This window comes from Notolepis coatsorum (assembly GCF_963971535.1).
Source record: "Notolepis coatsorum genome assembly, chromosome: 2".
In the NCBI taxonomy this organism is placed as follows: Eukaryota; Metazoa; Chordata; class Actinopteri; order Aulopiformes; family Paralepididae; genus Notolepis; species Notolepis coatsorum.
The window spans coordinates 73,224,959-73,252,290 of NC_140166.1; the positions used below are offsets into that span (position 1 = coordinate 73,224,959).

A 27,332-nucleotide genomic window follows, 5' to 3' on the forward strand; every position below is an offset into this window, starting at 1 on the left:
TTACAGGCTAATGCTATGATGATATTGGCCCCATATCAATATCCCTCATAAGTGGCCATTCATTTGATCGGTCATAAAAAACTCTGTAAAAAAATATGGTGATTTAAATAAAAAAAATAATTAAACACAGTTTACCTCGATCATGGAGGTACTATTGACCTCGACACTGCGGCTGCGCGGCAGTGTGGGCGGGGCGTGGAGACTCCGTTGCCATGACGACCCATCACCGCTGAACTCACAGGGACGAAAAGAGACGAAGGTAATAATAAAAGTTATTAAGTTATTACCAAGTTTGGATAGCTAAGGTAACGTCACGTTGTTAGCCACTGAAAACATTTAGTTTCGGTGTCTTCTAGACTAAAGTTTGGCTGAGAGAGGTAACATAATAAACACTTTCGCAATTCCTATAACGTTATTAACTTTTCTTCGCTCCCCTTTGACTAACTTAGATAACGTTAATAATAGCTGTTAACGTTACGTTAACGTCGTTATACTAACACCTGTCTATTTATAGTGAACTCAACGCCGGGTAAGTTAACGTTAAACAACCGAGCTAACGTTAGTTGGTGACGTCACAAGAGTGTTATGCTTGACTATCCCGACATTAGTTAACGTCGCCAATGGCAGCGAGCAGACAGACTATTCACTATATGAATTGAAAATGGGGGACCCTGATGTAAACAAGACAAACGTCTTTCTCTGGTTTGCAGCCCCTTAACAATTGTGTGTATTGAGTTTTCATTCATTCATTCATCATTCAACACTGGTGACGTCATTTAACATTAAATACCTGTCTGGCTTGCAGCACAGAAGTATAACCAGTGGTCGCCAAGAGAGGGGAGTAGTTATATTAACTTAATTATATCTAGAATAATGAATACTTTTATTTCTGTGGTTAACTTAGTGTGACCCTACCATTCATTGATAACAGTTACAGCAGGTCTACTCTACAGGGAGATGAGGGAGTGCATAAGTAATTGAGCAGTTTTCTGGTCAGGGACTACACAATTTTCAGGCTAACCCTGGAACATTTACAGTTATGTTGTGCATTGACGGTCAAATAAACTAAGCTCTACACAGCATACCCTCATTTAATTTAATCAGATTAATCACTTTATTCAAATTGAGGATTTAGTTTGAGGATATACAAAAAAAAATACAAAAAAAATATAAATCTTTTATTTAATTTAAATGTTTTAATTAAAAACGAATTGGTTTGAATGTCCGTTCGAAAAAACGTGACGAAGTTTGAATCACTTTATTCAAATGAAGGATTTAGTTTGAGGATAAAAAAAAATTAAAAACGAAGGTTCGAACGTCCGTTTGAAGAACCCTGACGAAGTTTGAATCCCAAAAACAGGCTTCGGGGGCAGCCTTACCATATATATAATTTATATACAACTGCCTCTTTGAACTGCTGCGGTCAGGCAAGCGATACCATAGTCTCATGGCAAGCACAGAGAGACTAAGGGGGCTTTCTCACTCAACATCGGGGTCGAATCAGCTCCGTGCCGTCCTCATTCCGAGTTCCGTGCCGAACTCCCCCCCCCCTCTCCCCCCTCTAGTTTGTGTACACACTTCAGTCTTGGTGCGCTCTGGGTTTTGTTTACGGTTTGCGTTTTGAGCTTGTAAGCTTGCCGTAGTCGATGATGTCACGCTCGAAATGTAAACACAGGAAGTGTTAACACGGAGACTGGAGAATGGATGCTGATATAAAGAAACAAATAACTAATAAATATGAAGTTATATTTGAACCTCTGTTGTCAAGCCTTGTCAATATAACCCACCCCATTTTATCACGAATGGATGGTGTTGTAGAGTCCGCTTTTGAGCGTTTTAACGATAGCGCTAAGCTAGCGGCTAAACGCTAGTTAGCTTAGCCTTTACTAGTAACATTGCTGCATCGATTATATGCATTATATTGAATGTCATTGATCTACTGGTCGACCACGGCCGACTGGTTGGGCACCACTGGTCTAATAGAAATAAATGCATTCGAACAAGAAAGTATAGTATACAGCAATGGCTAACGGCTAACGCTAGTTAGCTAGCCTGTTCAGAAGCTAACATTATCCCATCGCTTGTGGCAATTATATTGCATGTCATTGATCTACTGGTCGACCACGGCCGACTGGTTGGGCACCACTGGTCTAATAGAAATAAATGCATTCGAACAATGTATAGACATAGCAATGGCAAACAAAATTGCCAGGCCTAACCGCCCCCACTAGTGCGCACCTGAGACCACCTATTTCATCGGTCCAGGTTCAGCGCCCCCGGGGACGAATCAGCGGGGGGGCGGGGACGGGGGACAGCGTTCTCACTCAGACAGACACACCCTTTTCTGATGCCAGCCGGGTCTGATTCGACACAGAGCAGTGAGTGAGAAAGGGCCCTCAGAAGGAGCTTCTATCCCCAGGCCATCAGGATGCTCAATGAACAATGATTGCTCAATGAACAATGATTGAACAATGAACAATAACAAGCCATCAACACACCCACAGCACACACACACTCACTTTAATAAACAACACACTGTAGCACCCACTTTTCCACACTTTACACTTTTACACTTTACACTTTATATTTATATTATTGGTAAGAGAATTGCACATCTCTTCCTTATTCCTTATTGCACCTCACCACCACAAGGTGGCACCACAAGCTAAGCTATACCTCACCATTTTTGTACCAGATGTGCATACTGTATATAGAGGTATACTGAACAATTGTTGTTTACACTTGTGTTTACTTGACTTCTTGACTTTCTATTTTTTTACTTATTATACTTATTTATACTATCTTATTATTATCTAGCACACTCTCAGGAGCGAAACAGGAAGAAACATTTCATGCAAAGTATTCTGTATTTCTGTATGACAAATAATAAAGAAACTTGAAACTTGAAACTATAATATTCAAATGGACTCAAACATGTTCCATTGTGATGTCACAGTATGATGTCATAATAGAACATTCTAGAACATTTGTGATGTCTCAGTATGATGTCATAATCAAACATTCTAGAACTCATTGTGCATCTTGAAACAGTACTGAACAGTACTGAACAGATAGACTAAACAACATAGATTGAAACCTGCATTTCTCAACCAAGGTGCCTTGCCTACCGTTTTGCTGTGGAAAGGTGAGTGTCCACAACGGCTAGCTAGCTGTTCTACTTGAATACTGAATGTTAATATTGAATCAGACAATATTGAATACTGAATGTTAATTCAGGTTGACAGTTGACATCATTTGACAGTTGACAGGGGGCTGGAAAGTTGATTTAATAAAAGAAAAAATACTAATTTAATCAGATTAATCACTTTATTCAAATTGAGGATTTAGTTTGAGGATATTAAAAAAATAAAAATAAAAAATTATATGGGGAAAGTTTAGAGAGAGTTGCCCAAGTAAAAGAATTACTTGGGCAACCCATATTGGGAAAGTTGTTGCTAAATGTAAAAAAATATTGAATATTGTAAGATGCCTGATTCGTAGGGGGTGGGGAGCAGGTAGGAATTCTTTGAAAACTGTGTATATAGGATTAATTAGGTCTGCTATAGACTATGGCTGCATCGTATATCAGTCTGCATCAAAAACATTATTAAAGAAACTAGATACAGGGCGGTCAGGTGGCGTAGCGGAGATTGTGCTTGTCACCAATGCAAGAGGCTGCGGTCTCGACTCCCGGAGAGTCAGCATTGCCTTGGCTCGGGCTGATCGCTATACTAACTCGTTTGGCTGAGTTAGGGGGAGGGGAGCCGTGGGTGGGTCCTGGGCGTTGTGGACAGCGACCCCTACAGTTCGGTCGGGGCGCCTGCTCAGCAAGGGTAGGATCTGGAGAGAGGTAGTGCGACCTTCCACACGTTACACTCTCCCGGTGAGAATCTGCGCGGCCGGCCAGGCTGGCTGCCGGCTGGCTGCACATGCGTCGGAGGAAAGCATGTGACAGTCTCCGGCCTCTCTGACCAACAGTAGGGGAAAGTGCGCAACAACCAGGAAGGGGGTTGGGAATTGGCATAACGACTAACAGTGGGATGGGAGAAAAATCGGAAAAAGAAGGAGGGGGAAAAAGATAATAAAAAATAAAAACTAGATACAATTCAGTATCAGGCATTAAGACTGTGCTGTGGCGCGATCAGAACAACCCCAGTATCTGCATTGCAAGTGGAAGTAAATGAAGTGTAGCCGGTCTGATCTTGTCTGCGTTGTGTGTTTAGTCGATTCGACCCCTGTTAAGGGATCGCCCTGAGTGGGAGTTGAACCCCGGACGGCCGCATCGCGGGCGGCATCACAGACCACTAAGCAAGAAGTGAATTCACTTCCTGCTTCCGGGTCTGGATGCCTCTGGGGAGTGAGTTTACTTGCAGTACCGCTTACCATCCACAGCCACTTCACTACTTGTACCCGTGACTGTGGATATACTGCGGTACCTCCGTTACAGAAGCACCTTTGGAGTTCAGAAGAAATCAAATGGCGTTAACATATTGCGTAAACCTAAAGGGCCATAACGAGAATCACCCCACTCAAAAGGTATTACTAGCATGTCAAGAAAAAGAAAAGAAAGAGTTCAAGAGTTTTGGGTGGACAATAGGGAATGCAAGTAGTGAGATAGGGATAGGGGAGATGGTGATAAGCCCGGCGGTACCATTGTCTGCTGTTCCACCATGGTTGTTTGAGGAGGTGGAGGTTGATTTTTTTTATTGGAAAGAAGGAGGGAGAGAGGTGAGGAGGAAGTGTTAGATAAATATGAAGTCAATAGTTATATAGAAAGGAAGCCTCAAAGACAACCAGTAACAGGGTGGGGGTTGCATTTATAAGCCCAGAAATAAATATTATGGTAAAGGCTGGGGGGGAGTAATAAATTGTCTGTGTACACGGGTGAGTTGATGGCTATTTTGTTAGCTATCAATTGAGTGGAAACAATCAAGTCAAACAAGGTGTTAATAGCGTCAGATTCAAGTAGTGCATTAATTAGTATAAAACATACACAGTCAGAAACAAGACAGGATATTATTTTGGAAATAGCACAGGCGATTTTTAGGGTGAGGAGAATAGGATCAGATGTGAGATTGATTTGGGTGCCAGCACATATAGGGGTGGAGGGGAACGAACTGGCGGATAAGTTCGCAAAGGAAGCAGCTAATAAAATAGAAATAAATCTGGATGTGAGTTACAGCAAGGCAGAAGTTAAGAGCATAATTAAATGTGAAATAAAAAAGAAGTGGCAGGAGGAGTGGGATAAAGGAAATAAAGGTAGGCATTTTTATAATGTCCAGAGGGCAGTAGGGAAAATGAGAGATGTGGGCAGAGGTACGAGGGAAGAAGTTATTGTTTCAAGAATGCGATTTGGACACACTGGGCTAAATAGTACACTTAGGATAATGGGCAAACATGAGACTGGTAGGTGTGAGTATTGTAGTAGGCAGGAAACAGTGGAGCATGTGTTAGTGGAGTGTAGCAAATACAAACAAGAGAGACAGATCCTCAAAGAAAGGTTGGAGAGAGAACACATCAAGCTGGAGGTGAGAAAAGTGAGCTCAGGGAATGTGGGGTACAGGGCAATTTTTTATTTTCTAAATAGTACAGGTTTGAGTGGTAGGATATAGAGTAGTCAATAGTAATTATCATGTGCATAATCCATCTAGATCCACACTCCATTTCAGTAGGTGGCGGTAATGCACCAAAACGTTTGTGCCAACCGCCAATAAAAACCAGAAGAAGAAGAAGAAGTTTGTCGGTATCGCTTCTCTGCCTTTTCGCTAAGATCAAGTGTGACAATAAACTTTTTTTCAAATGAAAAAATCTGTTCTTATCAGGCTTTCTTTTCTGGTGGAACCGCACAATCGTAGAATGTAATACATTTCGCGCTAATAACCCTCCTTTATTCGGTCGCTCTTCTTCTTCGGGTCGCAACCGTCTTCCGGTCTGACTTCCTGTGCTAACGTTCTAATCTACACTGCTGCCACCTTTCGTCATGAAGGGGAATTGCAGCCATTTTGTATAAATAAAAAAAAAATGGAAAAATATGGGAAAATATTTTAACGGAGGACAGCGGGAGAGAAGGTTGAAATACGGGAGAATCCCGGGGAAAACGGGAGGGTTGACAGGTATGGGTAACATAATAAAAATGTCCGCAATTCCTATAATAACGTTAACTTTTCTTCGCTCCCCTTTGACTAACTTAGCTAACATTAATAGCTAACGTTACGTTAACGTCATTATACTAACACCTGTCTATTTATAGTGAACTCAACGCCGGTTAAGTTAACATTAAACAACCGAGCTAACATTAGTTGGTGACGTCACCAGAGTGTTATGCTTGACTAGGCCGACATTAGCCCAGCAGTCAATCAATCAATCAATCAATCAATCAATCAATCAATCTGTCTGCTCGCTGCCAAACAGCCAGGGGTGAAAAGAGTTCAGAGACAGACGGGCTAATGTCGGCCTAGACAAGCATAACACTCTGGTGACGTCATTTAACATTAAATACCTGTCTGGCTTGCTACCATTCATTGATAACAGTTACAGCAGGCCTACAGGGAGATGAGGGAGTGCATAAGTAATGTAGCAGTTTTCTGGTCAGGGACTACTACACATGTAAAAAAAAATTAGGCTAACCCTGAAACATTTACAGTTATGTTGTGCATTGACGGTCAAATAAACTACGCTCTACACAGCATACCCTCAACTACAACAGTCAGTAAGTAACATAATTCAAGCAATAACTAAAACAGTCATTTCCCCCCTCAGAATGTCTGTGTACGCCAGGACCGATCGGGTGGCTGTCCCAGATCTCTTGGAAGTTGACCAGCGTGAGAATGAGGAGGAGAGTCCTTTGACAGATCCTGAACGACGCCAGCCATTCCGTCTGATTGCCAAAGTCCTGGACGGAATGTTTGATGTGGCCTGGGATACCATCTCAGAAAGGGAAAACGCTAGGATAGCGGAGAAATCCCAAAAGAAAATCCCTGCCCTGGAATTATCCTTGGGCACAAAGGTACAACTAGCTGTTAGTTTGGAGACAGGTTGATGTTGAAACCTGAGAGGCATTTCTTCCTGTCGCACCTCTGCTGATGCCTGAGTGCTTGATTGATTGATTGAAAACTTTATTAACAGATTGCAGAATGGGTACAATACAGGCTGTTTAGCTGTTAAGCATTAGCTGACTTACAGAGACCTGTGGTTCTGCCTCAGTGGCGTAACTTTGTTGCTAGTGGTGCGGGGGACAGATTAGGGGGCGTGCCTAATACCAGGTGTGCAATACGCATTTTCCCAGGCGGTGGCGCCTCTTGTAAGAGGTGGTCATCGTGGAGCCAGGCCTTGTCCAGGACCAGGACTGAGATCGGAATCCGCTGGAGGGGGTGCCGCTGCGGCCGTATAGCCCCCCCCCCCCCCCCTCTCTCTCTCTCTCTCTCTCTCGCTCTCTCGCTCTCTCTCTCTCTCTCGCTCTCTCGCTCTCTCTCTCTCTCTGCACGTTCCGAGACTCGCGCCGCTTGTCATAAGTGAATTGTATTATAGAAACACCCCCCCCTTCGTAGATAAAAAAAGAGAGAGAGATAGAGAGAGAGAGAGAGGGATCGCGCTATTTATTATCTACAATGTATAAAACAACAGCCTAGGCTTTTAAATACAACAAGGTCATAGACAGATATTTCACAGACACCAAGCAATGCTGTTGCATTTCATGGCAATCACAGTGACACAGACCATCGTTCACAGTTTCACACCAAACTTTGAGGGGAGGGGTATTTGAGCACACCTGACGACATGGCTGTTGTTATGCGAAGACAGCTGTGGTCGGTACGTAGCGCGTGCCTCGCCAGGTGAATCACCTGGCTACCTGTCTTTGCATGAATGAATGAAAACTTTATTAACAGATTGCAGAATGGGTACAGTACAGTACAGCTCAATACATACAATTGTTAAGGGGATGCAGACCAGAGAAAGACTTTTGTCTTGTTTACATCAGGGTCCCCCATTTTCAATTCATCGTAACATATACAGTATGACATACAGATAGACAGCCCTGCATGACAATGGCTCAGGTCTTCAGATGGAACAAGCAGCCGTGTTTCCATGTGGTCCAAGTGCCGCGTCGCGTCACCGTTTATTATCATGTAACATTGTTTTTGGACGGTAAAAACGTGGGGGGGACAATAACTGCAATCTGAAACCATGCAGGGGACATTTTCCGATGTCCCCACCCTTAGTTACGCCCCTGTTCTGCCTTATTCTTGTGTATTACCGATCCTTGATTCTTCTCTCAGACCAACGCCATATCTTGGAGCTGTTTTGTTTCTTAAAAAAGGCCAGCGTGTTAGCTAGCTTTTTGTTTCTTAAAGATGGCCAGTGTATTAGCTAGCTTTTGTTTCTTAACCCATTTAGACATAAAACGCCTGCTAAAAACGCCTATTAAAACCTATGCAATTTTTCTCCACAATCTCTTAAAGGGGAACTATCTTATAAATTGCCTTTTCCAGTGTTTAGCATTGTTTTCTAGCAATGTGGGGTTGTACCAACATGTCTATGTTTCAAATTCTCATTTTGGCTCATTCCTCCAGTTCAGATGATACAAGATCCTCCCCCACTAAACCAAGCCATTCTGAATTTAGCGTATCTGATGTGTAAGAATTCTGATCTAGGGCTGGACGGTATGGTCTAAAATGTATATCACGGTATAATTTGAAGTATAGACGGTAACGGTATATATCACAGTATATTAATTTATCTTAAAATGTCTATATAAATGCTTCTGAAGGGGTAAAACACTGGTATGGCAGCTATTACTGTACTCTTGTATTACTAGGACATATTTCACATAGTACAGAGTTATTTTAAGAACATTTATTGTGCAAAACTGCAATAGAAAATGCAAAACCTTTTCTCAAGTGTCTGCTGGCAGGTAATGTATTTGTATTTGTATTTATTGGTTTAAAATACAGAGACAGTGCATATTAAGGAACATTTGACTGTAAATATGCCAGTTTAGCCAAGTTGGCTAATTTTCAACTGTAGTCTCTGGGGCAGGTGACATGAGCACAACAATAATTAAAACATAGTACAATAATTAAAACACAGTAGGAATCAGTATAGGTTACAATACACTAAAATACATACAAATAAATACATTAAAATACAACCCCTCAGTTAAAAAACATAGTACAATAATTAAAACACAGTAGGAATCAGTATAGGTTACAATACCCTAAAATACATACAAATAAATACATTAAAATACAACCCCTCAGTTAAAATGGTCGCACACTTGACCATCTCTCAACCATGATTTTAAGTTAGTTTTAAATGAGATGTAACTTTGATACTCCCTGAGCCGTGTTGGCAGACTGTTGCAGGTGTGGGCTGCTCTCACGGAAAAGGCTGTCTGACTAAAAGCAGACCTCCTGTTTGGGACTACACAGTCCCCTCTGACTACAGACCTGGTATATCTATCAGCAGATGCTTTCTTGGATCGTGTTTTGACCATGTCTTTAAAGCCCTTTCTATCGACAGTTTGAAAAGGAACCATGTCCTTACACAAGTAAACAGTGACAGCGTTTGTTATGTCGGTCCACCGCTGGCTTTTTTTGTCGTTGTTGAAACATAATAATAAAAAATTTAAAAATATTCTGTTACAGCTGCTGACCTATATACTATAGCTAATGTCCATCAATATATTCCTTTGGAATGAAATGGGTTCAAGAATCGAATCAGGATTGTTAGCAGAGAGAGAGATATAGAGAGGGAGGGGGAGAGAGAGTGAGAGAGAGAGCCACTAGGAGTGGAGCCAACGTCAGCTTGCTGAGGCTACATCAACAGGCTGCTAGGAGTGGATCTAACGTTAGCTTTCTGAGGCTACATCAACAGTTAACATTACTTAAGATTTTAGCGCGACGTGGGCATTCCAGAATGGCGAGGATGCAAAGCATGTTAGACGATTGGATCCGTCGCAGAGTTTACATTACACATAGAAACTGCGCGACTCGCGAGAGAAGACGTTGTCACACAGCTGTGTGCCACGCAGGGCTGAAGAGCTTGTTTGCTTCTAGAATTGAAGGTCCGCTCTGTTCTGTGTCTATTATGAAATGACAATTGTGCGTTGACACGCCCACTATGCAAAGCCTCTGTGCGCCTCTGTGCTCTTAAATAATTGTTCCAGTTTTAGGGGCAAATGCGAGTGAAATAGTCGCACTGTAGAGCCCGGCCTCAGCAAGCTAACGTTAGCTCCACTCCTAGCAGCCCCCTCCTCCACACTGTGGTTACGTCATTGCTACTTGAGAGTCACTCTACCGGTCAAAATCCATACCGTAGCGCAAATTCATACCGTTTAGTATACCGTTTATACCGTCCACCCCTATGATCTGCATACCTCAGCTCCTTCTGTGGTTGTAGCCACCGCCCACAATCAACAATTCGCTCAACAACCGAGCGAGTGGGAATAATGTGGAAGCGGTTTCCCTGTCACTGACACTTCCTCAAGAGAGAGGGAGAGAGAGAGGGAGTGACAGACAGATAGAGAGAGGGAGAGAGAGGCTCTCATACGGTGCAACTCGTCTCGGAGCGATCTCTCCCTCTCTATGTATCTCCCTCTCTCTCTCTCCCTCTCTATCTCTCTCTCTCTATCTCTCTCTCCCTCTCTCTCTCCCTCTCGCTCGCTCGCTCGCTCTCTCTCTCTCGCTCTCTCTCGTATCAGTACTCGCTGTATCACGTCAACCTGTTGCAAAATAGCCTTGCGCACGCTCCCACGCGTATTCCGATCCATGCAATAATATTCACGGGGGTATATATTGTCATTTGAAATAAATTACCAATGCATTGTCCCGTGGGATTATGCCCCCCCGCAGCGAAATTAATTAGTCCCTCTCTATCTCTCTCTCCCCCAAAAGGTATCTGCCAGTGCAGTGCAGTGGGTCACTCAAAGCGCATTGCGAGTATGGGCGGAGCCCAGCCAAAAACAGCTTGGAATCTTGAAGGGCAGAAACTGCTGCTCTACAGTACTTGATTAGATTAGATTATAAATACAAAACAATGCATTTATTTTTATTTTTTTTACTTACAGATGTGTTCCATAGACTCACAGGAATTGTGTAAAATCACCCAAATACTAGTGAAAGAAATAGTAAGATAGTTCCCCTTTAAAGAAAATCCCAAAGCATTCCCCCACATGTATTTCAGCTAATCACAGTGCATTTCATTACTCACATACCTTGAAAATGGCGACACCGTCTGAAATGACCTAGCCGTCGCATCAGGTCTTAAAGGTAAATACACGCACATGTAGCATCAGGCCTGAACTCAATCTGCGCCAAATCTTGCTCGCCAACCGTTGAACGTCAATCACGTATATATATACGTTATTTGGTCCGTTTTCCGTTTTTCGATTTTAATATTCTATTCAGTGTCACGGACCTCTATGTTACCGTTAAAAGCCATACTGAGACCCCTAGCGTGCAGTATCGCCCACCCTTTGAAACCCTGTTCCAGACTGTGTGTCACATCTAATCTCGTCCGGGCGGAGAATTCTGGTCCAGGCAAGTCTAGCGGTTCACCCGATCACATTGGAACGCGTCCATGGCCCCTCGATGCATGTGTTGTGCCAGATTATGTCAGGGACCCGATGGACATCAATACTGGAAATCGCGATCAGACAATTGGAATATTCTTTTTGGAATAACCCTGATCAAAGGTAAGGACTATCTGACGTCAATTGATCCTACAATGATTTCATATCGATCCAGGTGATCAGCGTATGCAGTATTCAAAACGAATGCCATTGATGGTGATCAGAGCATCAAAAAACATAATACCTATTATATACCTTTGATTTGGAAACAGTAGCATGTCCAGGCGAGCAACACGAACGCATTTAGCAAAATTCACATATCGCTCCATAGCGCCGTTTCCAGGAATTAGCCAAAAAATTCATTCGTTTTCACATGTTGAACGAGGGATAGTTACTGTCAAATGAGCCATAGTATTGTTTCCATAGCTATAATATAGAATATAGATATAGCCCTGCAAACACCACGACGCACAGTGAAAATGCCTATATTTTAGCGTGGCGCATTTACTACAGGATGAGGATAATAGCTGGCAGAGAAATAGTTAAAGGTATATACACACAAACGCTGCATCCGCTCAAGCATTGGTTAACACTTTTGTTTGCATGTCGTGGTGTGGATTAAAACTTTTTTGTTAGTGGAACCTGTGTGCTGCCTGTCTGAAGCTATCTGGGTCTCTCATAACATGGACAGCACTTCCACCACGGGACTCTGAAATTCAGCGAATGCAACTATTACACTACTGGAATGTATTTCATACCATTTTATGTTAAAAAGAAAAAAAACGGAACTATCCCTTTAACTCAATGGACGCCAACCACGTTTATATACGTGTTTGGCGGACAACCGTAATATATATATATACGTTATTAGATCGTTTTTCCTTTTTTTTCTCGATTTTAATATCTTATTCAATGTCAGGGTTGTTGCCGGTAGAAGGCATACTGCGATGCAGAGGGTGCAGTACCGGCCAGATCCTCCCAGGCGGCGGTATCGAGCACCCTTTGAAACCTTGTATCTTTGCTGTGCGTCCATCTAATGTCTCCGGGTCTTTTTTTCCCCGGACAAGACGATACGTTATAACGGTCGGATTGAGAATAATCAAATACTCCTGATGCATGATGTGTGGTGGATTATGTTGGCGACACGATGGACATCAATACTTGGAATGGCAATCAGATAATTGGAATATATATATTTTTTTGCGATCCGACCGTGTGTGTGTAACGTTAGTCCACAACGTATGCTGTTGGTGGCGATCAAAGCATCAAAAAACGAGAATAATAGCGGGTCCAGGCAAAAAACAGCAGCGGTTTTAGTGTAATACACGCATAAGGCTATTGCTCAGCATTTCGGGAATTACCCCAGACCAATCTAAAACCATACTCATATTCACCACGGTATAAAACGGGAATGTATGAATGAAAAAATGCTTTCTTTTTCACATATTGAACGATAGATACTCGATGTGAAATGGGCCATATTTGTATCCATAGCTATAATATAGAATATAGTTATAGCTCTACGAACAAGGTGACTCACTCCTATCTTTTAAAGCGTGGCAGTGCTACCACAGGGCCATGGCTAATCCCCGGCAATCAATGAGTTAAGCTGTTGTGTTTGTTGTTGTTGTCACTTGCTCACTATGCTGTAGCTTCCAGAGTGCACCAACTGCCTGGCGTGCTCGGAGGACGGCAGGTACATCTTCATGGGTCACTCCCAGGGCCTGTCTGTGAGCTGCACCTCGTCTCTCGTCTGTGTCTCCACGTGGCCTGAGGGCGGTCTGGACATCACATCCATTCACGTCACCTGCGTGGCCGAGACGGGCTATCTGCTCGGTACCATCGACGACATGGGTAGGTGACAGGGTTCCCACCACAGGCCGCAGTGTGTTGTGTGTGTGTGTGTGTGTGTGAAAACAGGGGTAGGGAGGGCTACATTTCAGTAAAGTCTGTGATTACTAAATTACTAAATTGTATAATATAGCATTGTATAACAGTGTACATAAAGACCCAGTGCCTCATCCATAGCTAACAGTGTATTGCACTACCACAGGACCTAGCATGTCCTACCATGCTCTGTAAATAACTCATGTACATATACCGATATGCCCTACTTTGTTTACTTGTTTTATTGCACAATGTCGTTCTATTGGATTCTTATTATATATTACTATTGTATTATGCACATCGTTGCGGGCAAGACTCCCCGCATTTCATTGTATACTTGTATGCCGTGACAAATAAAACTCTTGACTTGACTTGATGATGGTGCTCAAAAGAAACAAGAAAAAAGCTCTAAGGCACTCTCCATTAGTCTACAATCATTAGTCTACTTGTTCATTAGTCTCAAGATTCAAGAGATTTATTCGTCACATACATGCAAGACATGTAGTGAAATGAAGGTGGCCATGCCTGCCTTGATTGTGCAAAAAATACAAATAATAATAGAATAGATAATAAAATAGACATGATAAAAAGTACTAAGATAAAATACAATACAATGCTAAGCTTACAAATTAAAGGTAATGAGTCCTATATACGTAACACTACTACACTACTAGTATATACAATATACTATACAATATACAGTTATACTATATATAACTATACTATACTAGCTAAGCTATACTAACTATACAGTTATGTTTTTTAAAGTTACCTTTTTTGTGTTTAAAGTGACCTGTAGTGTGTGTGTGTGTGTGTGTGTGTGTGTGTGTGTGTGTGTGTGTGTGTGTGTGTGTGTGTGTGTGTGTGTGTGTGTGTGTGTGTGTGTGTGTGTGTGTGTGTGTGTGTGTGTGTGTGTGTGTGTGTGTGTGTGTGTGTGTGTGTGTGTGTGTGTGTGTGTGTGTGTGTGTGTGTGTGTGTGTGTGTGTGTGTGTGTGTGTGTGTTAATGTGTGCTTGTGTGTGTGTGTTAATGTGTGCTTGTGTGTGTGTGTTTATGTGTGCTTGTGTGTGGAGAGATCAGTGTTCTGATGGCCTGGGGGAAGAGGCTGAGTCTGAGTCTCTCTGTTCTTGCTGCATGTATGCTGAGCACACAACTCTCTGTAGAGCTTTCCTGTCCTGGGCAGTGCAGTTGCCAAACCAGGCAGTGATGTTTGTAATTTGTAGATATGGTGTACATAAAAACATTGGAAATAATTTTCTTGCAGCATATTTTACGTTTTTCTTTCTTATATTAAAATATATTTAGTTTTTAAGAATTTGTAAGGGATAGGCAAAAATACGTTTTTCTGTCGTTTTCTTTTTTTCTTTTCCTTTTGTTAGTCTACAATCTACATCATTATTCTACATCATTAGGCTACATCATTAGTCTACTTGTTCATTAGTCTACATCATTAGTCTACATCATTAGTCTATTTGTTCATTAGTCTACATCATTAGTCTACATCATTAGTCTACATCATTAGTCTACTTGTTCATTAGCCTACATCATTAGTCTTCTACATCATTAGTCTACATCATTAGCCTACATCATTAGTCTACACCCCACCTCCAATGTACAGCCCCCACCCACCCACCCAACCCCACCCCACCCACCCAACCTCCTCCAATGTACAGTTTCTACGTCAAATGTATATACACTCTTTTTCTGGACACTTTTGTATCACAAACAGTACTGTATTTGCAAATCTGATATGTCATAAATGTATAGATGTAGCAGTACTGTCTATCTGTATGTCATGTATGTCATATATGTTATGATGAATTGAAAATGGGGGACCCTGATGTAAACAAGACGAAAGTCTTTCTCTGGTCTGCATCCCCTTAACAATTGTATGTATTGAGCTGTACTGTACTGTACCCATTCTGCAATCTGTTAATAAACTTTTCAATCAATCAATCAATACATCATTAGTCTACTTGTTCATTACTCTACATCATTAGTCTACATCATTAGTCTACTTGTTCATTAGTTTACATCATTAGTCTACTTGTTCATTAGTCTACATCATAGTCTACTTGTTCATTAGTTCATCTGTGTTGGAGTTGTGGGGATAGGTGAGGGGTTGCTAAGGTGAGTTACAATGCTCTAGTCAAATACACTGTATTGGGACGTATGCATTAATTTGCAGCAACATCATTGTTAGAATTATATTATTTTAAATATAATTGTAATTAGTTGTATATTAACATAGACGTGTGGGGATATAGTTATGTACAGTTGAGTATTCTTTAGCTACTTTATATAGTTTGATTATTGTATTATGCAGCTTGTCTTGTCTGTGTATGTGTACTAGTCCTTTGTCCTGTTTACCTGTAATGTTATGCTATGATGTAAGTATTGTGTTGCACAGTCATAATGTAAGCTTGTTGTGAACCCCAGGAAGATTAACTACTGCAATGATGAAGCTAATTAGGGATCTAAATAAACTAAACAAAACTAAAAGCCTTTGCTGGCTACGCCTCAGGTTCTGCCAAGAGAGGTCTGGAGAAATGCACACTATAATATGTTATATATTATAGTATTTGTGTTACTAATATTATATAGCTATATAGTAACTTATTATAGTGTGCATTTCTTCAGACCTTTCTTGGCAGAACTTGAGGTGTGGTTTGTTAATATATAGTTACTTATTAGTTTGTTAGTTTAGTAAGATCTATAGTTAGTTTAGGTATATAATCATTATTATTAGTTTGCCACCTTCAAGTGTCCAAAAAATGAAGGAATGAGAATATGGCAACAAAATATGGTAAAATGTGAGGTACCAAGAGAGTCCAACGATGGCAGTGAATTAAACAAATGCTTTTTTTATTTTTTTTGCTTTACTTGTCATTAATCTAATAGCAGCTTCTTCAATGCACCACTATCTGCAGGTGTCGCCAGAGTCTTTGCATATCACACTGGAAGTATTCATCTACTCAAAGTAATTAATGAAATGGTGCGTATATATGATTTCTAATATTTTATTTTATTGTGTGTGTGTGGGGGGGGGGGGGGGGCATAGTGTTGGCAGGGTGAGTGAAGGGGTTAAATAATGTATGCATTCATGTTACTGTTAACATGGGGGGAGGGGGGGAGACTACTCCAGGAAGTACTATACTGTATGTCGTGTATGTGTGCACTTGCATGCGCACGTGTGTGTGTGTGTGTGTGTGTAATTGCCATAATTTGTGTGACTGTAATAACAATAGCAATTGAACAACATATTTTATCATTTCTATATTAACAGGAAGATATTAACAGGAGGAGCATTTGTACAACATTTCAACTGTCCAGAGGGGGAGAATACGGAGTCACATCAATCAGCTGTAAGGTCATTCATTCCAAGATGTGTCACGTCTTAAGTCCAATGCACACGGCAGGCGACGTTGCCGATGCGATCGTCTGTCGCTCAACCACAATTGCTTATCGCTTTTTTTCACGGAAGACGCAAAAACTGTCTGTTCTCAACCATCATTTTCTTTGGACAATAAACCTTACAAACTACATCAGCTGCAGCCTGGACATTAAACTGTCAACATCCACAACTTCTTTTGTTACCCGAGTATAAAAACATCTAAGTACTGTAGGTGCATCGTGGCGCATTGTCCATTTATTAGTTAATAACAAGCGGCCACTATAGCTTCTCCAACTAACGTTATTTATTTAAATTGTTCCTGTTAATTAATAATTAACATAAGTAGCATGGTAATAATACGTAGGTTATTGATCAATGAATGTATTGATAAATTCATTTATATTACAAATGATACACCAGTAGAAGTCATGTTATTTCCTCATTGTCCTTGCTGTGTCGCCTGCAGTCGCCTAAAAAAATAGGATTGAGGCGATATTTAGCCAGGCGACAGAAGTTGCTGCACGATCGTCGCTCGAAAATCTCCTGCCGTGTGGGTTGTCTCATTCATAACAATGGACGCGATACAATTCTGTCCGTCGCCTCGCAAAAAAAGTCGTCGCCTGGCAAAAACCGCCCGCTGTGTGCGTTGGACTTTAAAGGAACATTTTGTGAAATTAGCTTACCGTCTTCTAAGTAGAAGTAGTAGAAAGCTATCTGGCTGCACGTTAGCCTAGCTTAGCACAATGAATGGAAGCGGACAGTGCCGGTTAGCCTAGGCATTGTCCAACTAACACCTCTCCCGAAGGCTAACCGGCACTGTCCGCTTCCATTCATTATGCTAAGCTAGGCTAACGTGCAGCCAGATAGCTTTCTACTGAACGCACAGAGAGGAAACTGGTATCTATCTTCTTGTCTCTCTCTGGAGAAGACGGTAAGCTAATTTTCCAAAATGTTGGCGTGTTCCTTTAACAATCCTCATCTCCCGAGCCTTTCAGACATTGTTTACAGTATGTATGGTGGTGTCTGGTGCCAGTGTATGGCAGCTATTGAGCCTGCATAGTCAAAACATGGGTGCTACACATTGGTGGTGGAGAAGGCGATTTCCACTCTATATTGTAAAGCACTTTGAGTGTGTAGAAAAGCACTGTATACTGGTAAAGGCAATGATTCATTCATTCAACTCCGCTGAATCATCCGGTATCAGGTGGCGGTGCTAATTGGATGGACGTCTACCGGTTTCCCACAGAGGCATGGCTGACATCACATAAACAGGTACCCTTTATGAAATCACTAGTGGCTTTATGGATTTGATATTGTAACACAAATGATTTACTGGCAGTTATATTTGTGTTCCGTTATTCTAACCTTTTGACTCTTAACCCTTTCACTGCCACACAGCATCCGCGGAGCTAATGATGCTAATGATGGAGCATCGCCATCGGTTGTGTGATAGTAAAGGGCTAACCTTCTGTATTGTCACAGTGAAAGGGTTAACCGGCTGTCGTCTGGCAGTGAAAGGGTTAATTCATCTGGCGTCACAGTTTTGTATATAACTTCCACGTTTTAAATTGAATACATGAAGTAGAGTTGGCAGAATCTTTTTTGTTGGAACTTGCAGCCAGATAGCTCCAGCCTTCCAAATAGACACTTGCACAGCTGAATGGTACTTTGTGTTTCCTTCCCAGGCAGAGAACCCACATGGAGGGACTGCCATGGCAGTGCTGCTGAAAATCAAACCACCCGAAACTCTAGCTGGTAGCATTATGTCATACTAAAATACTAGCAATTAAACACGTGTGTGTGTGTGTGTGTGTGTGTGTGTGTGTGTGTGTGTGTGTGTGTGTGTGTGTGTGTGTGTGTGTGTGTGTGCGCGCGTGCGCGTGCGTGCGAATTTTCAGCAGAATAGGAGCCATACGTCACATTTTTCAGGCGGGCTCCTATGTTATGGCCTTCTAAGTTTGCTGTTTTGTTATAGACCTGTTCGCTGTATACGTCAGACTATAGATCACTACTAGATCAAGGGGGCAAAAGGAACGTAATCCTGGTCAGAACAACGGGGCAGACTACAATATATTTGTATTTGTTAGCCATACTAGCGATCTAAACAACCAATCCATGCCAAAGCTAGATATGTAAAATGTGAAAAACTCACTTTCACAGTCATGCTGATTTGGCTAAATGATATCCAGCCGTTTTCGTTTGAAACAACTTTTAGTCAGGAGAGTGTCATGGTTTCTCCATAGAGCCCCGGCGTACTTTTTTAGCGCAGCACCTCGCGCAGGTAGGGGGCAACTTAGTCACGTGACTGAGTTGGTGTGGCTGATTGGCTCGAACACGGTATGTTTGTATACAGCGAACACGTCTATAGCACCACTGTATGGTCAGCATGAGTAGCTGCCCTTGCCTGAGTAGTAGGTCACTATACATAGTGTTCCATTGCAGACGTCTTGGTCGCAAACAACAGGTGATTGCAATCAAACAGCAGGTGATTATCATTAAATGACAACTGTGGCCAATGAATAGGAGCCCACCTGAGACTTGGGGATTCCTGCACTGGTCAAAACACTGACTCAGTGAGTATAGTCACTTAGTCAGCGGACTGTAAATTGAGACAAAAGGTACAATTATTGTTGAAAGAAAAATAAAGTCAAGCATTTTACTTGCTGTTTTGCAGGGACAACATTGAAAAGTCCTCTGGCGGTCTTGCAGAAGGCAGGCCAAGGTAGTATGATTGGTTCTGGACAGAATCACCTGATCAGCAGCAGCCAATGGGAGGAGCACGATGCTGCATTTAGGTCCACCTATAGGAAATACCTCAGCACAGACACGGTCGAAACAAAAGAAGCAGAGGAAATCCAAAGGTAGAGTAAAGGTTTTAGTTAGTTTCACAGTGGAACGCAATTAAATGTCCCATGCATGCACTGTATTTAGCAGGGGTCTTAAAGGGTAAGTTCAGAACCCTAGCTCTTTTAGAATAATCCATGCTATTTTTTCATGCTTGATACCTGCAGCTCAGACTAGTTAGCCACAAACGAATGCAAAGTCAATGGGGCCAGACACCTGTTTGTACAATTATTGTACGACTTGTACAGACTGGCCCAATTGACATTGTATTAGTTTGTGCCTACCTAGGTGGAGGTATAGATATCCAGTATGAAGAACAGCATGGATTTTTGGGTGACAATATTGTCACAAGGAAAGATAAAATTACATACCTAGGTTCCATCCTAGAGGCAAATCTTTCCTGTGACAAAATGGCATCCAAGGTAATAAAAAAAGTCAACCAACCAACTCGATTCTTGTACCGGATCTCCTCTCTGGTAAACAAGAATACCCTGAAGACTCTGGCAGGAGCACTCATTCAAGGGTACTACGACTATGCTTGCACCTCATGGTACCAAAGCACCTCAAAGGCGCTAAAAACAAAATTACAAACATCTCAAAACAAACTGGTCAGACTACTGCTTTACCTTACTCCTAGAACCTACCTCACCCCTGCCCACTTTGACAACCTAGGATGGCTTAGAGTAGATAACAGAGTACAGCAACTTGCAATGGGCCTGGTCTACAAGATACACTATACGACTATGGTACCCATGTACATGTCAAAATACTTCCCAAAGGTCAGTGAATACCACGATCACAACACCAGAGGGAGCTCCACAAATTATGTTAAACCCAGATTCGGCTCAAACAAGGGACTAAACACGTTTCGCAATTATGCCACATCAATGTGGAACGCCCTACCCAAAGCTGTAAAGGAATGTGAATCACTACCCACTTTCAAAACCACTCTCAAAGAACACCTACGGGAGACTGCAATTCGAAACTGGCCCCTGTAAATGTCCTAACCCAACCCCCTCCAATGTACAGTAAATGACCAAGTATGGTTGTCAATATTCCAATGTACAGTTTTGCTTGTACAGTTGTACAGTGTCCCCCACCCACCCCTCTTACCCAACCCCCCCACCCAACCTAGCCCCCCACCCCACCTACCCAACCTCCTCCAATGTACAGTTTCTACATCAAATGTATATACTCTCTTTTCTAGACTCTTTTTGTATCACAAACAGTACTGTATTTGCAAATCTGGTATGTCATAAATGTATAGATGTAGCAGTACTGTATCTGTATGTCGTGTATGTCATATATGTTATGATGAATTGAAAATGGGGGACCTTGATGTAAACAAGACAAAAGCCTTTCTCTGGTCTGCATCCCCTTAACAATTGTATGTATTGAGCTGTACTGTACTGTACCCATTCTGCAATCTGTTAATAAAGTTTTCAATCAATCAATCAATCGATTAGGCAGAGAAAGGACTCTACCGATCGTTGAACTTACCCTTTAACAATTTTCAGCTGGGACCCAAAAATAAGGTGACCTAAGCTCGTAAAGATGCAAGAAAAGTACAGTGAACATAGCAATCAGTAGACAATTCATGTAAAACTTTGATTGCATAGCCATTCTTATTTTGGCTAAGTATCTAACCCTCAACCGGTGTGAGCTACTGTATCCTCAGATGCTAATTGAAGAATCATGATACACGGGGAAAATGGGTATTGGTAACTATGACAACATAGTGTAAAATACATATGAATGGGCATTAACGAACAAAAGTAAAAAAAAAAAATATATATATATATACTGTATATATTTGTTTGGTAAAATGTTCCATTTGCAGGGTGTCATGGTGGTCAGTGACTGCTCTGTAACTGGAAGGTTGCAGCCTGATCCTCGTCACACCTCATGTGTCCACCCCTGTTGATGGGCACTTGAGCAAGACACTGAACCCCTACCTGCTCCAGTGGTGCTGCAAATGGTTAATGTTGTGTTCAGATTGGTGAAATGCACACGTATGTCTCGGAGGGATAAGCTAAGAAATCAATTCCGAATAATTATGACTACTGAGTGTTATCAGAACATTATCTAAATTCTAAATAATCCCCACCCCACCGGTATCGCCTCAAAAGCATTTGGGAGCATTTGGTCCATGCTGTGAATTCCAAGTGCTCTTGATCAGACGTGTGCCTGCAGACCGTTGCACCATGTCTGAAAGCTGATTGTCGTCTCCTCACTTACCACCTCAACTTGCGTCCTTTCCTCTTCAGCCATTGCACCCAGCACTTCCTGCTGCCTTGTGGTGTGTTTCCTGGCATGAATGGAACAAAGACCCGACCAGGTTTGTTAATGTAGGAATATATGTTTTTTATCCTTTATTTAACCTGGGAAATCACATGGAGATTTCCATCTCTTTTTCAAGTGGGCCTTGGTCAAGAAGGCAACATGACCACTCCTCGGCGAGCAGGTGTACAATTTGTTCCTGAATGGAGCAGAATAGCTGAAAGCATGTTTTCCAATTCAGTTCTTACAGTGGGAACATGATATGTAATGTTATCTCAGATTGTAACGTCCACCTCTTGGTTGAATGAGTAAAGTGCTTATGTAAGTTGGCAGCTGTCCCAGAATGGCTTTGTATACAAACAAATACCAATGTGATTGTCTTGTTATGGCCAGGGATGGCTGACCTGACAAGTAAAAAACCAATCAAGATTATTTTGCTAGTTGTTCAGTATGGAGACAATTGTTCATCAAGATGAAAGCCTAGGTACTTGTAAGCAGGGGCGCGTAGGCAGAAATAAATAAATGTGGGTGGGACAATTTTTCCCAGCAAATATTGTCTTATAGTACACATTCGAATGAAACATATTTGATGGTTTCATTAGGCTTGCAAAAAAGGACAAACTTTGCATCTTTGTAACTTTTCAAGCAAGGCCTTTGTGATGTAAACTAGTCATGTGCTGTCGGTGTCCCAGAATGGCCCAAATTCTCAATCCACCTTTTGACCATGTTCCTAATTTTTTGTTTCACAAGAATAATGCCAGCCTAAGGCAAAACCAAAAAGTGCTTTTCCAATCATTAAAGATGGCGAAAATTCCTAAATGGCGAACTTCATTGGTCCTTATGGCAAGGTTGTGCACAAGTAGACTTATAATAATTCATTTATTTTATAGAGTGCTTAGACCCGAAGTCGCTGACAGTAGGCAAACAAAATAAAAAAAAAACATAGAACCACAGGGGAAACGGGGAACAATATGAATACACAGGAACATAGAGCCACAGTAACAAACAACAAAAAATACAGGAGGGGAGGGGAGGCAGAAGAGGGTAGGGGAGAGGAGAGGGGGGAGGAGGGTGGTTATGGGTAGGGAAGGTTAAATGCTAGGGAGAACAGGTAGGTTTTGAGACGGGATTTGAAGGTGGAGAGTGAGGGAGAGTCTCTGATGGTCTGAGGGAGGGTGTTCCAGAGTCGGGGTGCAGCACGAGAGAAGGCCCGATCACCAAAACATTTTAGTTTGGATGACGGGACAGTGAGGGAAGCAATGGAAGGGGACCTTATCTCTGGATAACAGTTTCATGACTGTATAACTAAAGGATCAGAACATGTTATGTCCGGCCTGATGGTGGCACTAGAGGAAAGGTCATGGAGTCACCAAAATCAACAGGCGTCTTCCTCTAGTGGTCATGAATGTTGAAAATGAGAAAGGTTTGAACTAAAAGTATTCGAGATGCACTAATGAAAGGTTTGGCCTGATGGTGGTGCTAGAGGAGAAGTCATGGGGTCATGGAAATCAATAGAGTTCAACCGCAAGGCGTCATAAATGTACACTTCAAATTTGAAAGGATTTGAATGAAGGCTATTCCAGCAATTGCACTCACACAAAAAGTCTACGGTGGTGGTCGGGTCCTGTCTTCGCCACTGCTTGTAATGAAACCACTTATATCACCCTGTTTTGTATTGTAGTGAGTATTGTTAGTGGAATACTGGATTTTGGATTAAGAAAAAATATTAATTTAGTTTTATCTGTATTGAGATATATAAAACAAGTTAAATTAGTTTATTTGGAATTGTGGTGTCATCTGCATATAAATTTACTTTCGCATCATCATTGTATTCACATAACAAATTTACATAAATGTAACCTTGTGGCACTCCTGTATACAGTTAACCTATCAAGAGACTATTCCATCAACGTGCACACACTGTGTCCTGAAACTAAGAAGGTTTTTAAATGTATGGCCAGCAGAGACAAGTACAGAGAGAAACGTCTCGGTTCCACTACTCCCACAGGTAGGTGTTGTAGGGCACTGTAACACAGGGTGAATTTCAGTATTTTGATATATTTAATAAGTAAGGGATGATGTATAGCTACGAGGTCATTGTCGCAAAATAATTGACCGACATGGAGTTTAAAATACAGAGGCGCCTCGCAGAGGTGTTTTAAACGTCAGTGAAGGTCAATTATTTTGCGACAATGACAGAGTATAGGCTATACATTATCCCGCTTATTACATGGCTAACTTACTAACAATATACCTAATTCATTGTACACCATCGACAAGACAAGATCAAATGCAGATGCAGTTCTGTTCTGTCGCTCCCGCTGTCATCGCCGGGGTGGCAGCCGTCAGGTCTGTGGTCTGATTGCACTGATGACAGTGGGCTTGATTGCTACAGCTGCGCACAGCGGTCATTATTGTTCGGCAGAGGTCCGTTATCGAGTAATAACGGACCTCTGACGAGCGCTATTGACCAATCACAAGCAAGCATTTCGGCGAATGTGAAAACGCCATGTAATAATATGTATTATTTCTGAGGCAGAACATTGATACATTTTATTGAGTATTATGGGATTGCATGATGGAGGTATCCCATTACAATTCATACCATGGAGTGTAACAGAGATTGCCAAGTGCTAGGGTGTATCCCTGTTAGTGAAATCTAGTCTTATATATCACCGGCATTCCATTCAGTCCTTGTCGAGATATTTGTGAAACTGTCGTCAAACATCGGCCAAACATCTTCCATCTCCAATCATGTTGTCAGCAGGGTCGCCCATCGCTGTCTGCATGTGGTGGAGTGGCAGTCACAATCTTCTCCAGTACTCGCTGTGCAAAGCGCGCAAGGATAAACCGGGTAAAGTGGTCATTTGTTTAGGGATTATATTCTGTCAGGTACTCAGTGCTATATATACGACAAGCGGGGGTGGAAAAAGTACCCAATTCCTTTACTGAAGTAAAAACAGGAAATACTCATTTAAAAATGTAAGCTAGTAAAAGTCCACCATCAGACTTGAGTATTAGTTTTAATAAACAAAAGTATTTGATATTGAAAATAAGTATAAAAAGTAATAGTAAAATTTTTAATATGATGTATCCTGAGGATGTATCAGTTCTTGGGAATTTTCAGTCTCTAAAGGTCATGGTTAAAAATGGTTGGTGGTCCAGTTACATGCTGGTTCAGATGACTTCATCTTACCTTCCTGTCTTGCGTAGAAAGTGTTCTATTTTCGTTCCTACGCACGAATTTAGAATGTCTCTACGCACAGAAGAATCGGTATTTATCAACCGTGCGTGCATAGGTCGTACCAGCTCGTACGCACACTCCGTGTTGATAAATACCAATTGTTCTTACCGTCTATGCTTGTGCACGATTATATAGGTATTTGCATACAGAACTGCCCCTAATCAACCATATATGGTAATTAAATACCCCCATGGGAACATGTTTCTGGGCCTGTTTGTGGAATGTGGAATAATGGCTATAAGCGAACTATAAAGATAAACTTCACTGAGAGCGAGATTGATCACAGAGGTCATCTAATGAACAAATTGAAGGTAGAAAGCATTTCGTTGTGAACAATCTTATTTGGAAGCATGACACACAAAATAATATTTCCAAAAATAAAACTACCCAAGAACTACTCTTACTGGGGTCCTCTCAAAATAACATAACACATTCAAACATAAAATCATTGTACAATCAGAATAAAACAATACTTCCATGCCCATTGTACAAGCAACAACACCAAAACAAGGAATAATAATGACAGTAACGATAGTAATTTGTCTGTCTACACATGAATGAAGCTCCACAGAAGTGGAGAGGTCACAGAGGTCCCAACTCTCACCTACCACCACAAATGCCCTAATTTGGCTAATTTTTTTTTCCAAGTAGCCTATATCATACAATTATTTATTTCTGTAAAATCGCTGTTCTGTATTTTTTTAAAAAAAAAATTATTATTATCTTTTTCCCCCTCCTTCTTCCGATTTTTCTCCCATCCCACTGTTAGTCGTTATGCCAATTCCCAACCCCCTTCCTGGTTGTTGCGCACTTTCCCCTACTGTTGGTCCGAGAGGCCGAAGACTGTCACATGCTTTCCTCCGACGCATGTGCAGCCAGCCGGCAGCCAGCCTGGCCGCGCAGATTCTCACTGGGAGAGTGTAACGTGTGGGAGGCCGCACTACCTCTCACCAGATCCTACCTTCGCTGAGCAGGCGCCCCGACCGAACTGTAGGGGTCGCTGTCCACAACGTCCAGGACCCACCCATGGCTCCCCTCCCCCTAACTCAGCCAAACGAGTTAGTATAGCGATCAGCCCGAGCCAAGGCAATGCTGACTCTCCGGGAGTCGAGACCGCAGCCTCTTGCATTGGTGACGAGCACAATCTCCGCTACGCCACCTGACCGCCGTTTTTTTTTTTTTTTTAAACTTGTCTTACTTGTAATATGTGTTAAATGTATTGGCAGTTTGTTCCAGTTTGACATAGCTCTAAATCTATACATTATAGTTTTCTTTAATTAATTCGTTTTGGGTAGTGCAAGTGTGAATCTTTCCATAGCTGCATCATGTCTGGTATTATAAACATGTTGATATTTATTATGTATCATCTGTGTATATAAACATATAGGTACTCTCAAGATACAGAGTAACAAGTAGGATATTGTTTCTTTGAAACATAGTGGAGTAAAAGAACAGTTACTGAAAATGAAAATACTCAAGTACAGTATAAGTACCTCCTCTATTTCCCAGCAGGGGGCAGCAGCCGTTTAACTATTACGTTGTTCTCCTCCCCAGATGTGTGGCCCAACGCGAGCGAGATCCTCTGCTCTGCTGTCAGCCCGTGCACCAGATATATAGCCCTGGGTCTGGAGTCCTCGTTAGTGACGGTCTGGGACAGGCATCTAGGTGAGCTGTCGTGCAAATCAACACTGCTGCTTGTTCATCTTGCACGTTATTTACTGTTGGATTTTAACAGGGCCCTCATCAATAATGCATAGAAAGTGTTCTATTTTCGTTCCTACGCGTGGAATTTAGAATGTCTCTACGCACAGATCAAACGTGCGTGCACAGGTCGTACGCAGACTCCTGTTGATAAATACCAATTGTTCTTACCCAGCGTTGCGTTGTTATTATGGGCTGAGCCGCCACGCAGGATAATGACGCCGCGCGCGCGCGCACGCGCGGGGATATGTTCCCTCGCGCACAATAATACACTTTGTTTGTATAGCCTTTCATACAGAAACTGCAGCTCAAAGTGCTTCACAACAGAATTAAGACAGGCATAAAATGAGCACATAAAGTGCAGACATATAAAATCAGTTTTTCACATTAGGATCTAACATCCCAACAGGCAAC

At 41.9% G+C, this 27,332-nt stretch overlaps 1 protein-coding gene across 1 annotated transcript in view; it reads left to right on the plus strand.

Moving 5' to 3' along the window:
• Positions 1-142: 142 nt before the first annotated feature.
• The window catches only part of wdr93 (WD repeat domain 93), a gene marked incomplete at both ends in the record, with an annotated part of 37,653 nt that continues 10,463 nt past the window's right edge, over positions 143-27,332 (plus strand). The window contains 8 exons of the mRNA XM_084308225.1: positions 143-259; positions 13,222-13,423; positions 16,386-16,435; positions 16,742-16,820; positions 19,524-19,710; positions 21,961-22,031; positions 24,738-24,827; positions 26,772-26,882. Coding sequence (XP_084164351.1) covers positions 143-259; positions 13,222-13,423; positions 16,386-16,435; positions 16,742-16,820; positions 19,524-19,710; positions 21,961-22,031; positions 24,738-24,827; positions 26,772-26,882 — 907 coding nt within the window. The remainder of the gene's footprint in view (positions 260-13,221; positions 13,424-16,385; positions 16,436-16,741; positions 16,821-19,523; positions 19,711-21,960; positions 22,032-24,737; positions 24,828-26,771; positions 26,883-27,332) is intronic.